Source organism: Camelina sativa, chromosome 6 (assembly GCF_030686135.1).
Source record: "Camelina sativa cultivar CO46 ecotype springtype chromosome 6, ASM3068613v1".
Lineage (NCBI taxonomy): Eukaryota > Viridiplantae > Streptophyta > Magnoliopsida > Brassicales > Brassicaceae > Camelina > Camelina sativa.
Window position 1 is genome coordinate 2,128,041 of NC_141885.1, and position 13,686 is coordinate 2,141,726.

A 13,686-nucleotide genomic window follows, 5' to 3' on the forward strand; every position below is an offset into this window, starting at 1 on the left:
TCTTAGAGCATATAAGGAGTGAGACTATTTATAGGCTTATTAACGTTTATTTTCCATATATTAAAAAAATGTAAATACCACTTTACAAGAATAGCATAATCCGAACTAAAGTGGTAGGTAAAAGACAAACACACATACACACACACACACGATTCATTTTATTCATACAAAAAACAACAACTAGAAAACATTGACACCAAACAACAACAAGAAGGAAAACATTGACACCAAACAACAACAAGAAGGAAAACATTGACACCGAACAACAAAAACTTACAACATTCAAGAAAACAATTGAACAAGAACAAGTTTAAAAGATTACTTCAAGAAGAAAAGATCAGACCAGAACCATGAAACTTCTCTTCGATGGTTCGATCAATTTGCGCTGCCAAGGACTCACTCAAAGAACCTCTCCATCCTCCAATCTCTCCTTTTCTAAAGAAAGCTTTAGACTCTGTTCCATTTGGTAGTTTCCCTTGTCTATTAACTTCCAAATTACTTAAACTCTCAAAACTACACAAGTTCACAATCTCCTCTACTTTTCCTTGCACTTTTTCTTCGTCAGTAAAACCACATCCCAAGAACTCAGCGATTCGCCTAATCACAAGTCCGGGCTGCTTCTTGAGCTCCTCATAAGTTACAAAAAATACCTTATTTGGATTCTCGCGGCTTGCATACCAATACTCTAATATATGATCCCAAAAGGGTCCACTCATAGACTTCCCATTGCAAAACGCTTCTACTGCTTTTTCAATCGGATACTCTGTGTCTGTGGTTTCCTCACGAGTTAGCGTTTTCCCAAAATGCCAAAAGGACACAAACATGTCCTTAGGGTTCCTACAACAGTATACAATCTTACAAGACGAGCTCTTAACGGATTCGGGCAGCGAACGATGCGATATGTGCGTATTCATCAGTCTTGGAAAAAGCGACCCGGTGAAATCGAATTCTGGGGATACGTAGTAAACTCCTTCCAAGAAGGGCAGGAGAAGGTGCGGATTGGTAAACAGAAGAGGATGATTACCAGAAGAAGGAACTGGAAACTTGTGTCGGTTAACGAGAGAAAAGACAAGAGCTTTTAACCAAGTGGTACCTGATTTAGGACTGGTGATGAGGATAATGTCGGAATCTTTGGCTTCAAAGCGTTTTTGACAAGTCAAGAGTCCTTGTAACAGAGCTTGTGTGTGCCAATATCCTTGGAATTGATACAGTTCACTCCCTAACCAACCTTTCTCTTTTGGAAGAGAAGAGATCAGATCTCTTGTTTCTTGTGTCAGCAGCTTATCTCCCAAGAAAGCATGAACTGATGATGACATTGTTAAGAGATCAATCAAATCTTGAAAATTGTTGCAAGTATGAGGATAAAGCTTTTGTGGTTTTATAATGCTTTTTTTTCCAAAGTTTGTTTTATAATGCTTTCAATTAAGAGTTTTTTCTTTTTTTTTGTACATATCTATATATATATTTCTGAAGTACATTTTGGGTTCCACCCTTTTATTTGTACTTATTTAAAAACTTATTTACAAAGTTAATCCCTAAAACATTTCCAAAAATAGCATTACTTCAGATTTTGTTTCTTAAATATTTTACATACTATACAAACTAAAAAATACAGCATAATCAATATGAAAACAGAAACTGTGATATATTTAACTCACCTTCTATTTTGTATTGAAGATATTCTATCTCTGAATCTTTTGCAAACAAAGAAAACAACAATTTGATTCTTATTTTGTTTTCCAAAACGTGTGAGCTTTGATTTTTAACGTAAGAAAAACTTCGATTCACATTTATTTAAATATTATAATTAATATATATATAAACTTAATAAAAAATTTAAATATTGCGAATATGTAAAATTAAAATATTTTAAAATAGTATATAATATGGTTATATAGTAGATGGGTTATAAAGAGGACATGTTAGAATTAATAAAATATTATTAAATTTGTGCTAACACGGATTAATTCCTCATTTTATTATTTGTCAACACTATTATTATTAGAATATTTGACATATAAAAATTAAGTTGATTTAACTAATTTATGTAAAATAATTAATTTATTAGGAAAAATGTGACTTAGTCATAGCGTATAAATGTCTTACTATGTACTTAGATCCTTTATTTTTTTGTTATAATAATTAAAAATCAAAATAGAATCTCAATCACTAAGTAAAACAAACTAAATATAACTAGCAAATGGTCATGAAGTATATTGCGGGTTAAAAAACTAATGTAAAATTTTAGCTGCAAAAACGGTCGGAAAAATCAATTATTCTTCTATTTGGAAAACATCTAATATTTAATGAATAAATAAAATAGAAATATAAATAATAATAAAAATTATATACACGCAGTGTACCGCGGGTTAAAATCTAGTGTATATACTTATTTCATAGACAAGTCTTTAGGGCTTTTGCACGTGTTTTTCTTTTTTACACGTGTTTTAATCATGGGTGGATCTTAAGCCACACAAATTTCCATAAATTTCCATCATTGAGATAAGAATCTTATCTTCAAAAGACCTCGTTCAAAAACCGGTTTAAAAAAATTCCAGCCTACCACCGATTATGTTTCGTAAAATCGGTAGGTTTATTCTCTTCGCTCTGACTAATGACTAATTTTTGCATATTATCCGATTATATCTGTCTAATTTGATTATAATTCATTTAATCCGATTACTTCCCACATAATTTTGTATATAATGATTATTTTTGGAGCCAAATATAAATCCAATATGTATTTTTATATATATTTAGACTTTTAAATTAAGAGTTATGATGTTTTATAATAAATATTGTACAAACTTTTAATGAAAATCATAAAATTTTCTTTTAAAGTTATGTTTTTATGTGTTTACAATGATTTAAAAATAGTACTATAGTTTTATATTTTATTTCATATTTTTTCTTTTTAATATAAACAAAATTATACATATATTTAGTACTATATATTTATATTTTATTACTAATTTAATAAAATAACTTTAAAACTAGTTTCTGGTTAATTCCTGTTTAATCTTCACTTTTCTTGATAGGCATTAGATCCACCCGACTGCCCGACTAGCCCCGAACGATTTCTAAAATATGGCTTTAAACCAATGAAAGGTGATTTTCACTTTGTCTTGAAATCCACAAGCATTACAAAAATCGTGTAGTGTAGCATAATTTTATTTTAAATTTAACATCAGTTTAAAAGTGATACATACTAGGATTATAGGATCCTTTTAAAAAGCTATACCAAATCCAGCTAAGCTAAATATATTTATCATCGCGTTACTGAATGATATGATAATTAAATTTTAGCACTGTTTAGTTTTGGTTAGGATATTTAGTTATGGTCAATTCTCAAAAATGACGTATTCGCATCGCTTCCAATCCCATTCAAAATATTAACATTATTTTATATACATTTTTTAAAATGACACTAAAAATTAATATGCGATATTTTTTTTGCGTATTATAATATTTTAAAATATATATTTACCGTAGTGGATAATAATAATAATCTGCAATAAAAGAAAATCATGTTCAAAATCAAATCATAATAAATTAAACTTAAAAAGTTATGCATTACATAATTGTTCACTGTTTTAACGAAACACTAAAAACTACTTGAAGTTTGAAACAAAAAAAGACTGAATGTCCATCAAGGCATAAAGAAAAATAACATAAACTACTTGCAACCATCCCTTCTACTTGAAACCATCTAAACATTAATTCCTGAAATAATAGTAAAGTAAACATAATATATATATATATATATATATATATATATATATATATATATATATATATATATATATATATATAATCAGTGTCAAATATGACTATTGCAAAACACACAAAAGAGTGAGAAATGTATATAGAGTTAACCTTCTGCAAGTGCAATTGGTGCTACCTTCTGCAATTGCAATTGGTGATGGCAAGTTGATAGATAACTTCATTCACCTTATCCACTTTATCTTCCAAATCACTCATCTTCACTAACTTTTCTTTTAACTCACAAGCTCTGTTCCTCAAGCCAATTACTTTTGTTTCATCATCATATTGGATGTTGTCTTGATGTGATTCTGAAAAATAGTCGATGGAGTGGGACCAAGACCAACACGACAAACACGACCAGGCCGTTCAGTCCCAAATACTTGAGCGAATTCATCATTTGAATATGTAGGGAAGTATGTTCCCAGATGTATTTCCAGCGTTTTGAGTGACTTTCTCTGCTAGTTTCTCCTGAAAGTAAAACAAATTATCAGCAATTTTAAACAGCTCAATAAAGCTTGAGTTGAAATAATAGATTAAATTGTATCCAAATAATACTACTGATCGAGCAATAAACATATATGGGAAATTTATTGTAACGACCCGGTTTCAGAATTAAACCGTGAGGCCCAAACCGAGCCCATTAGTGAGTCAAGCCCGAACCAAACCCTATTCTCTCCGCGTGTGAATAAAAAGAGGGCACAAACTTCGAGACAAGTCACAGAAACCTTGGCCGTCACGTTCCACGGTAAGCCTCCGCATAACTCGAGTCTTAAGTTTTGTATCGTTTTGGGAACAGCCCTAACTCGACCCTTGTTGCGAACCCTTGTAGTACCACTAGAGACACCGGAGATTGTCACCGCGCTCAGCCTGTGCCGCCGTGTGAAACGTCTTCACCGGAGAGGTAAGATCCGTGAACCAAACCTGAGAACTATGTTGTGTTTTCATAGATTGTTGGAACCAATCTAATCACCAAGCTTGAACCACCGCAACCTGTGTTGCCGAGTCCTCCACTTCGCCGTTCAGTTCGTCAAGTCAAGCCGTCGAGAAAGGTTGCAGAAAGAGGTAACGACGAAGCTTTACGTCTCGTTGTCGTTGTCATGTTGTTCGTTTATAGCTAAACCAATACTTAACCAACTAAACCAGAAAATTATGGAACGTACGTGCATGAGTTGTTTGTGGTGTCATGCATGGTTAATTACGTACGTTATCGATGACGTTGGACAATTTAATATTGGTGCATCGTGTATTGTGGCTGGTTTAGGAATCGGTAATGAACGGGGAGCATGTGGTCGTACGTGGATTAAATTGTGGTGATGTAAATTATTAGATCGTTAGTTTGATTTAATTATTAAACTACGTCTAATTAATTTATTTGTGAAGTACCAGCACAATTAAGTCAGTTTCGGTTATTAGGTTAAATCAGTGATTAATATTGGAATGTAATCATTGACCGGGTAATATGAAAATACTGCAGATTGAGATTGTTGTTGGATTGGACTTCTGTTATTGCTGGTCATTATCCGAGAATCAACGTAATTTGCTAAGGTGAGGACTAGTTAGTGTCTTTTTCATATGTCGATACCTTTAGATAGTTACTTAGTTTAAGGTTAAGACAAGTATACCTATGGATTATATATAAATAATCTTAGTTGAGTATATAATAATATATATATATATAATATATTTAATAAATAAAAAGTAAGGAAAAAGAATTAGTTATAGGATTTGAGAATTAAAAGAAAGATATTTAAAACGGATTGCGTGGAGTGTGAAATGCATGTTTGTGTGATAAAATAAATTATTTGAGTGTGAGGAGAAAATGTGCCAAGAGGCACGAAGAAACAGGAGAACCGCAGAGAGTCCTACAAGGATTTTTCCTTGTAGTTGTGTGGTGGTCTACGGGCGCGGAATGCGGGTAGATCAAGATTGGCTGACGAGCCAACGCGTGGTTGTGCGTGGAAGAAGTGTGAAAGCATGAGGAATCCGGTAATGCACGACGATGGTTATGGGACGTAGTCTCATTTGTGTGATGTGTGTGTGTCGTTGACACGTGATTGATTGTTTGTCTTAGGTTTAGACTTTGTGGCAGTCTAAGCATATTTGTGTATGAAGACTTCGTGAGCCCTAAGGCTTGCCCTCGCTGAGTAATCTTAGATTACTCACCCCTCTCTTCCTCTTGCAGGTAACCATGAGGAGTAGTTGATAGAGTTGGCGTTGGTGTTAGGAGCTGGAGATTATTCTTTTATTTTCTACTGTTGGATTAATGGGGTTTTCGGTTATTTTCGGTTAAGTATGGTTTACTTGTGGTATAAGTTAACCTGTGACATGCCATGAAAATTGGGTGTTACAATTTTGGTTTCAGAGCATTAGGTTATGTCAAATCAGTTTTGCCCCGGAAAGGCAGTCCTGCGGAAGAAGGCTGATTCGTTTGTTGTTTATGTATTCAGATGCCGCCTAAACGTGGAAGGGAAACCGCAGCTAGAGTGCAGCCAAGAGTGAGGGCCGAGAGCCCAGTGCGTGATGAACAGCCGGAAGTCGTGCATGCCGATGTAGCTCGAGCAGGAGAGGCTAACGAGATGGCTATGTTTGAGCAATTTCGTCGGTTTCAGGAATTCATGCAAAGGGAGCCAAATTTGAGAGGGGCACAAGGGGTGGTTCCACCGCAGCAGGATGCGCCACATCAGGATGCACCAGAAAGGGTAGTCCCGCCTCAGTACCCAGCACCGCCTCCACCCCCGCCTCCGCCTGTCCAGCTGCAGGTCCGTCATATTGGGAGGCTATGAGAAATTTGGATAATGGTAGGTGTCCAATGACTATCGCAGGGACTTGGCAGTGCAGTATCTGAAGGATGAGGCATTGGTATGGTGGGAGAAGGTGGTAGACCAGGCACATGGGCGATATGTGCTTACTTGGGAGGATTTCAAGACTGAATTCTCAAGGAAGTATTTTCCCAGAGAAGCTATGGATCGTATGGAGGAGGAGTTTCTAGAACTTCGTCAGGGCACCATGACTGTGAGGGAGTATGACCGGGAGTTTGATCGATTGAGCAGGTTTGCTGGCAGATTCATGAATGAGGATGAGTTGATTCGCAGGTTTCTGAGGGGTTTGAGGATTGAACTCAAGAAACGATGTGAGATGTATGACTACCGCGGTAAGATTGAACTGGTGGAGAAAGCCGCTAATTTGGAGGTTGGGTTGGAAAAGGAGATGAGTCAGAACAAGGCAGCACAAGCGAGACTTGCAAAGGGTTCTAGCTCTAATAAAAGGACTTGGGATACAACAACTGTGAGAACTCCATTAATGTGTTTTGGGTGCAACCAGCCGGGTCATATGAAAAAGGATTGTCCTCAATCTAGGATCATCAGGAGTTGTTACGAATGCGGTCAAGAAGGACACATTTCAAAATTTTGCCCACGAAAAGTTGGGAGACAGCAGGTCGACAATCGTCCTAGAGAGCAGTTGCCGCCACCTCCAAAACGTCAAAATGTTGGACCTCGTGTGATGATGGCTGAGACCGAGGAGGATGAGGAAAATGAGCCGATCGCTGGTAAGTAAATGTCAAACATATCAAGTGCTATTTTTGTTTCTCTATAATTGGTGAAATTCAAAAAAATTATTGCTCGTGAATTGTTTGATTAGAATTAGAATAACCTTGTAGGATCGGTTTTAGTGGAAGGCTGGAATGCTTACACCTTATTTGATACCGGAGCCACCCTCAGTTGTGTTAAGTCGGGAGTTACTCAGTTATGAACTTTGATGGTGAATTTATTGCGAAGGACAAGAAGATTGGTACTGTTGGGAAGGAAAAATTGGGTTCTACCGGAGTTCACAAGGATGTTCCTATCATGATAAACGGAGAAGTATTGTTTGGGAATCTTACTGAAATGGAGGTCAATCATTATGATGTGATTCTCGGAATGAATTGGTTAAAGAAGCACCGAGCTGTATTGGATTGCCACTGAGCTCATGTGCATTTCTCGAGACCTCAGGGGAAAATAACTTTTCAAGGCGTGAAAATGGGTGAAGGGGTTTCCATCATATCCATGATGCAAGCTGAGGAGCTGATAGAGAAAGGAAACGATGCTTTTCTAGCTACGATTTCTGTAGTGGAAGAGGAGATGGAACTAGGAGTTGATAATATACCTATAGTGGCAGAGTATGCAGACGTCTTTGAGTCTTTAAAAGGACCACCACCAAGTAGAGGAGATGCCTTCACTATCAAATTAGAGCATGGGACGACACCTGTATCGCGAGCACCTTACCGTCTAGCACCTGCAGAAATGGCAGAATTGAAAAGTCAGTTGGAGGACCTTACAGATAAAGGATTCATTCGGCCGAGTAGTTCACCGTGGTGAGCACCAGTCCTATTTATGAAAAAAGGAAGGTAGCTTCAGACTTTGCATTGATTACCGGGGATTGAATAAGGTTACCATCAAGAATAAGTACCCGTTGCCTCGAATTGATGAGTTGTTGGATCAGCTGCAGGGAGCTTCGTGGTTCTCAAAGATTGACTTAGCCTCGGGATACCATCATATTTCAATAGCAGAGGAAGACATAAGGAAAACGGCCTTTCGGACGAATATGGACACTATGAATTTGTAGTAATGTTGTTTGGGTTGACTAATGCACCAGCCGCGTTTATGAAGATGATGAATAATGTTTTTCGGGAGTACTTGGATAAGTGCGTGATAGTATTCATCGATGACATTTTAATTTACTCTAAGAGTCGTAAGGAACACGAGTAACATCTGCGGATAGTGTTGGACAAACTGCGAGAACAACGGTTGTATGGGAAGTTGAGTAAGTGCAGCTTTTGGCAAAGAAAGATTGGGTTTTTGGGGTATGTTGTTTCAGAAGCTGGAGTGTCTGTGGATCCAGAGAAAATATCCTCGATCAGTGGTTGGCCAACGCCTAAGAGTGCTACTGAGGTCGGTAGTTTCCTTGGCTTGTCAGGGTATTATCGAAAATTTGTGGAAGGATTTGCTAGCACAGATAAGCCTATGACTCGACTCACAGGTAAGGACGTGAAGTTTGAGTGGACAGAGGAGTGTGAAAACAGCTTTCAAAAATTGAAGAGGCATTTGAAGGAAACACCAATACTTGTACTACCAAAACCAGGGGTACCGTATGTGGTGTATACTGACGCGTCAGGAACAGGATTAGGCTGCGTGTTGATGCAAGACGAAAAGGTCATCGCTTATGCATCTAGACAGCTTAGACCACATGAGGTTAACTAACCTACGCATGATTTGGAGTTGGCAGGAGTTGTATTCGCTTTAAAGATTTGGCGGTCATACTTGTATGGGGAAAAAGTTCAAGTCTTTACGGACCACAAAAGTTTGAAATACATATTCACTCAATCAGACCTCAACCTCAGGCAAAGGAGATGGGTAGAGTTGCTAGCAGATTACGACTTGGACATTGCCTATCATCCTGGAAAGGCCAATTTGGTAGTTGACGCCTTGAGCAGACGCATAACTGATGTCTCGAGAGAAAAAGAGATACAGGAGCTGGAAGATACTTTGTGTGCGCTGAGTATTTGTGCAACATCGGCTGGGGAAGACGTTGTTGGTTTAGAAGTTGTGAATCAAGCTGACCTACTATGGAGAATCCGGGAAGCACAAAAACTTGATGCAGACTTGAAAAAGGCTATGGACAACAATGTGGAGGGATTCCACACCGCAGAGAATGGGATGTGCATGTATAAGAACCGAGTTAGGGTGCCAAATGATAAAGGTTTAAAGGATGAGATTTTGGCGTAGGCTCATAGTTCGCGATTCTCAGTTCACCCGGGGTCAACTAAGATGTACCACAACCTGAAGCGGTATTTCAATTGGGGTAATATGAAGCGTGATGTCGCTGCATGGGTATCTAAGTGTCAGACATGTCAACAAGTAAAAGTGGAGCACCAGGTCCCGAGTGGGTTACTTCAGAATTTACCGCTACCTGAGTGGAAATGGGATATGATAACAATGGATTTTGTCACCGGGTTACCAACAAGCACTGGCGGTAAGAATGCCATTTGGGTGATCGTGGATCGACTAACCAAGACTGCTCATTTCTTACCCATTAAAAAAACCGACAGTGCGGATGTTTTAGCGCAGTTGTATCTAGATGAGATCGTTAGAAAGCATGGGGTGCCGGCTAGCATCGTTTCAGATCGAGATCCAAATTTTACATCTATTTTCTGGCAAGCTTTTCAGAAGGCTTTGGGAACAAAGGTACGCCTCAGCACAGCGTATCATCCTCAGACGAACGGACAGTCTGAGAGGACAATTCAGACGCTTGAGGACATGTTGAGGGCATGCGTACTTGACTGGGAGGGAAACTAGCTTAAGTATTTACCATTGGTGGAATTTGCTTATAACAATAGCTATCACTCCAGCATAGGGATGCCACCGTACGAGGCTTTATATGGTAGGCCATGTCGTACCCCACTTTGTTGGACGGAAGTCGGGGAACGTAAGGACCTAGAACCACAGATGGTCACAGAGACTATAGAGCAAGTGGAACTGCTCCGGGACAGGCTTAAGGAAGCCCATGACAGGCAAAAGAGTTATGCAGAAAAACGTCGGAAAGAGTTAGAATTTTCAGTCGGTGAAGCAGTGTACTTAAAAATGAGAATATTCAGAGGAGCGCATAAAAACTGGAAGTTGAAGAAGCTTAAGCCAAGATATATGGGACCATATGTGATTACAGAAAAGATTGGGGCTATAGCTTACCGTTTGGCGCTACCGCAGGAGTTTTCTAGTTTCCACGATGTTTTTCACGTCTCAGTTTTGCGGAAAGTGGTCAGAGAACCAGAATTGGTATTACCTAATCTGCCTGCAGATTTAAACCGGAATTTAACTGCATTAAGTAGAACTGTGGAAACTTTAGACCGTCAGGAAACGGAAAATCAAGGGAAGGTAATAAAGTCGGTCAAGGTATGTTGGGAAAGAGACGGAATCCAAGAAGATACTTGGAAATCAGAAAAACAAATGCGGTTGGACTATCCAGGACTTTTTATGGACAAAAGTGATAAGCGAGATGACAGATCGAATTCGGGGACGAATTCCCTTGTAGTAGGGGAGAATTGTAACGACCCGGTTTCAGAATTAAACTGTGAGGCCCAAACCGAGCCCATTAGTGTGTCAAGCCCGAACCAAACTCTATTCTCTCCGCGTGTGAATAAAAAGAGGGCACAAACTTCGAGACAAGTCACAGAAACCTTGGCCGTCACGTTCCACGGTAAGCCTCCGCATAACTCGAGTCTTAAGTTTTGTATCGTTTTGGGAACAGCCCTAACTCGACCCTTGTTGCGAACCCTTGTAGTACCACTAGAGACACCGGAGATTGTCACCGCGCTCAGCCTGTGCCCCCGTGTGAAACGTCTTCACCGGAGAGGTAAGATCCGTGAACCAAACCTGAGAACTATGTTGTGTTTTCATAGATTGTTGGAACCAATCTAATCACCAAGCTTGAACCACCGCACATCTGTGTTGCCGAGTCCTCCACTTCGCCGTTCAGTTCGTCAAGTCAAGCCGTCGAGAAAGGTTGCAGAAAGAGATAACGACGAAGCTTTACGTCTCGTTGTCGTTGTCATGTTGTTCGATTATAGCTAAACCAATACTTAACCAACTAAACCAGAAAATTATGGAACGTACGTGCATGAGTTGTTTGTGGTGTCATGCATGGTTAATTACGTATGTTATCGATGACGTTGGACAATTTAATATTGGGGCATCGTGTATTGTGGCTGGTTTAGGAATCGGTAATGAACGGGGAGCATGTGGTCGTACGTGGATTAAGTTGTGGTGATGTAAATTATTAGATCGTTAGTTTGATTTAATTATTAAACTACGTCTGACTAATTTATTTGTGAAGTACCATCACAATTAAGTCAGTTTCGGTTATTAGGTTAAATCAGTGATTAATATTGGAATGTAATCATTGACCGGGTAATATGAAAATACTGCATATTGAAATCGTTGTTGGATTGGACTTCTGTTGTTGCTGGTCTTTACCCGACAATCAACCCAATTTGCTAAGGTGAGGACTAGTTAGTATCTTTTTCGTATGTCGATACGTTTAGATAGTTACTTAGTTTAATGTTAAACCAAGTATACCTATGGATTATATATAAATAATCTTAATTGATTGTTGAGTGTATAATAATAATATATATTTACTAAATAAAAGATAAGGAAAAAGAATTAGTAATAGGATTTGAGAATTAAAAGAAAGATATTTAAAACGGATTGCGTGGTGTGTGAAATGTATGTCTGTGTGATAAAATAAATTGTTTGAGTGTGAGGAGAAAATGTGCCAAGAGGCACGAAGAAGCGGGAGAACCGCAGATAGTCCTACAAGGATTTTTCCTTGTAGTTGTGTGGTGGTCTACGGGCGCGGAATGCGGGTAGATCAAGATTGGCTGACGAGCCAACGCGTGGTTGTGCGTGGAAGAAGTGCGAAAGCATGAGGAATCCGGATATGCAAGTGGAAATGTGCAGGAAGAAGTGCGAAAGCATGAGGAATCCGGTAATGCACAGTGATGGTTATGGGACGTAGTCTCATTTGTGTGATGTGTGTGTGTGTCGCTGACACGTGATTGATTCCTTGTCTTAGGTTTAGACTTTGTGACAGTCTAAGCATGTTTGTGTATGAAGACTTCGTGAGCCCTAAGGCTTGCCCTCGCTGAGTAATCTTAGATTACTCACCCCTCTCTTCCTCTTGCAAGTAACCATGAGGAGTAGTTGATAGAGTTGGCGTTGGTGTTAGGAGCTGGAGATTATTCTTTTATTTTCTATTGTTGGATTTATCGAACCGGTTGTTGGTTTCGGTTTAACGTTTAAAGGATGGTTTGAAAAACGTTTAAGTTGAATTAATGGGTTTTTCGGTTATTTTCGGTTAAGTATGGTTTACTTGTGGTATAAATGAACCTGTGACATGCCATGAAAATTGGGTGTTACATTTATAATCCCATGTCGTCAAGTGTGAGCGTCCATAACAAAGCTTAAATATTAGTACACTAAACTAAAGACTGTAACATAATTTTAAATACTAGTGAGCAATCAAGCTAAATAGTTCTTCTAACCATTTAAACTGAAGAAAGTATCCAAAGAAATAAAAGAAAAGGCAAAATAAGATAATGATAAGAGTAAAAAGAAAATCAAACTATGTTCTTTAAGAAGAATTAAGAAATCTCACCAATAGTTCTCGAGCTTCTTCATTAACAAAACTTCCATTAGCTTTTTGGCGTGTACACACAAACATTTCTCCACGGCTTGGACGTTTACTTGTCTTGAGAAACTAGACATTTATACAAGAGATATCAAATAAGAGACAAAATAACTAATAAAGTAAAAAGAGAACTTACAATTACTTTAGCGTTCCGAGCGATACTTTTTTTTCTAAACTTTGTGGAGTCTTACAATTACTTTAGCGTTCCGAGCGATACTTTTCTTTGTTGCACTTGTTGCACTTTTCTAAACTTTTTCTAAACTTTGTGGAGTCTTGTAATGGCTCCTACTATTCACATTTTGCACTCTTAACTTCTGAAACTCGTATATGTAATCATCTTAGCAACTCATAACATTATATCACAATACAGTAGGATCCATGGTTTCTTACCTTAGCTTTTTCATCAAACCCCAAATGCCAAATGCATAAAATCTTACCATTGCTCTTTGGAATACTATCTGGTCGAACCTAAATAACAAATTACTTAAACTCTCAAAACTACACAAGTTCACTCTACTTTTCCTTGCACTTTTTCTTCTTCAGTAAAACCACATCCCAAGAACTCAGCGATTCGCCTAATCACAACTCCGGGCTGCTTCTTGAGCTCCTCATAAGTTACAAAAAGTACCTTATTTGGATTCTCGCGGCTTGCGTACCAATACTCTAATATATGATCCCAAAAGGGTCCACTCATAGACT

General features: G+C 38.2%; 2 protein-coding genes and 1 pseudogene across 3 annotated transcripts; 2 read left to right on the forward strand and 1 right to left on the reverse strand.

Moving 5' to 3' along the window:
* Positions 1-135: 135 nt before the first annotated feature.
* LOC104790135 (cytosolic sulfotransferase 12 pseudogene) lies at positions 136-1,424 on the reverse strand (annotated as a pseudogene). Its single transcript, XR_015558859.1, has one exon. The product of XR_015558859.1 is annotated as a cytosolic sulfotransferase 12 pseudogene (transcript).
* A 2,435-nt stretch (positions 1,425-3,859) lies between these two features.
* Positions 3,860-9,527, forward strand: LOC104793873 (uncharacterized). The gene is made up of 11 exons (XM_087455935.1): positions 3,860-3,925; positions 4,713-4,867; positions 5,240-5,297; positions 5,650-5,751; positions 6,213-6,524; positions 6,568-7,312; positions 7,424-7,488; positions 7,542-7,655; positions 7,755-8,061; positions 8,620-8,993; positions 9,048-9,527. The coding sequence occupies exons 1-11, from the start codon at positions 3,860-3,862 to the stop codon at positions 9,525-9,527; spliced, it is 2,778 nt and encodes a 925-aa protein (XP_087312061.1).
* Positions 9,528-9,728: 201 nt separating this feature from the next.
* On the forward strand, positions 9,729-12,315 carry LOC147942141 (uncharacterized). The gene is made up of 2 exons (XM_087455936.1): positions 9,729-10,853; positions 12,133-12,315. The coding sequence occupies exons 1-2, from the start codon at positions 10,158-10,160 to the stop codon at positions 12,313-12,315; spliced, it is 879 nt and encodes a 292-aa protein (XP_087312062.1). The 5' UTR covers positions 9,729-10,157.
* Positions 12,316-13,686: the final 1,371 nt, after the last annotated feature.

What these genes read in the sequence shown, in the direction of transcription:
- LOC104793873 (XM_087455935.1), top strand. Translation starts at nt 3,860, where the DNA reads ATGTATATAGAGTTAACCTTCTGCAAGTGCAATTGGTGCTACCTTCTG. An exon ending in CTCGTTGTCGTTGTCATGTT is followed by an intron (nt 4,868 to 5,239) that starts GTTCGTTTATAG and finishes AAAATACTGCAG; the next exon opens with ATTGAGATTGTTGTTGGATT. An exon ending in GGAATCTTACTGAAATGGAG is followed by an intron (nt 7,656 to 7,754) that starts GTCAATCATTAT and finishes TCGAGACCTCAG; the next exon opens with GGGAAAATAACTTTTCAAGG.
- LOC147942141 (XM_087455936.1), top strand. Translation starts at nt 10,158, where the DNA reads ATGCCACCGTACGAGGCTTTATATGGTAGGCCATGTCGTACCCCACTT. An exon ending in GGGAGAATTGTAACGACCCG is followed by an intron (nt 10,854 to 12,132) that starts GTTTCAGAATTA and finishes TTTTCCTTGTAG; the next exon opens with TTGTGTGGTGGTCTACGGGC.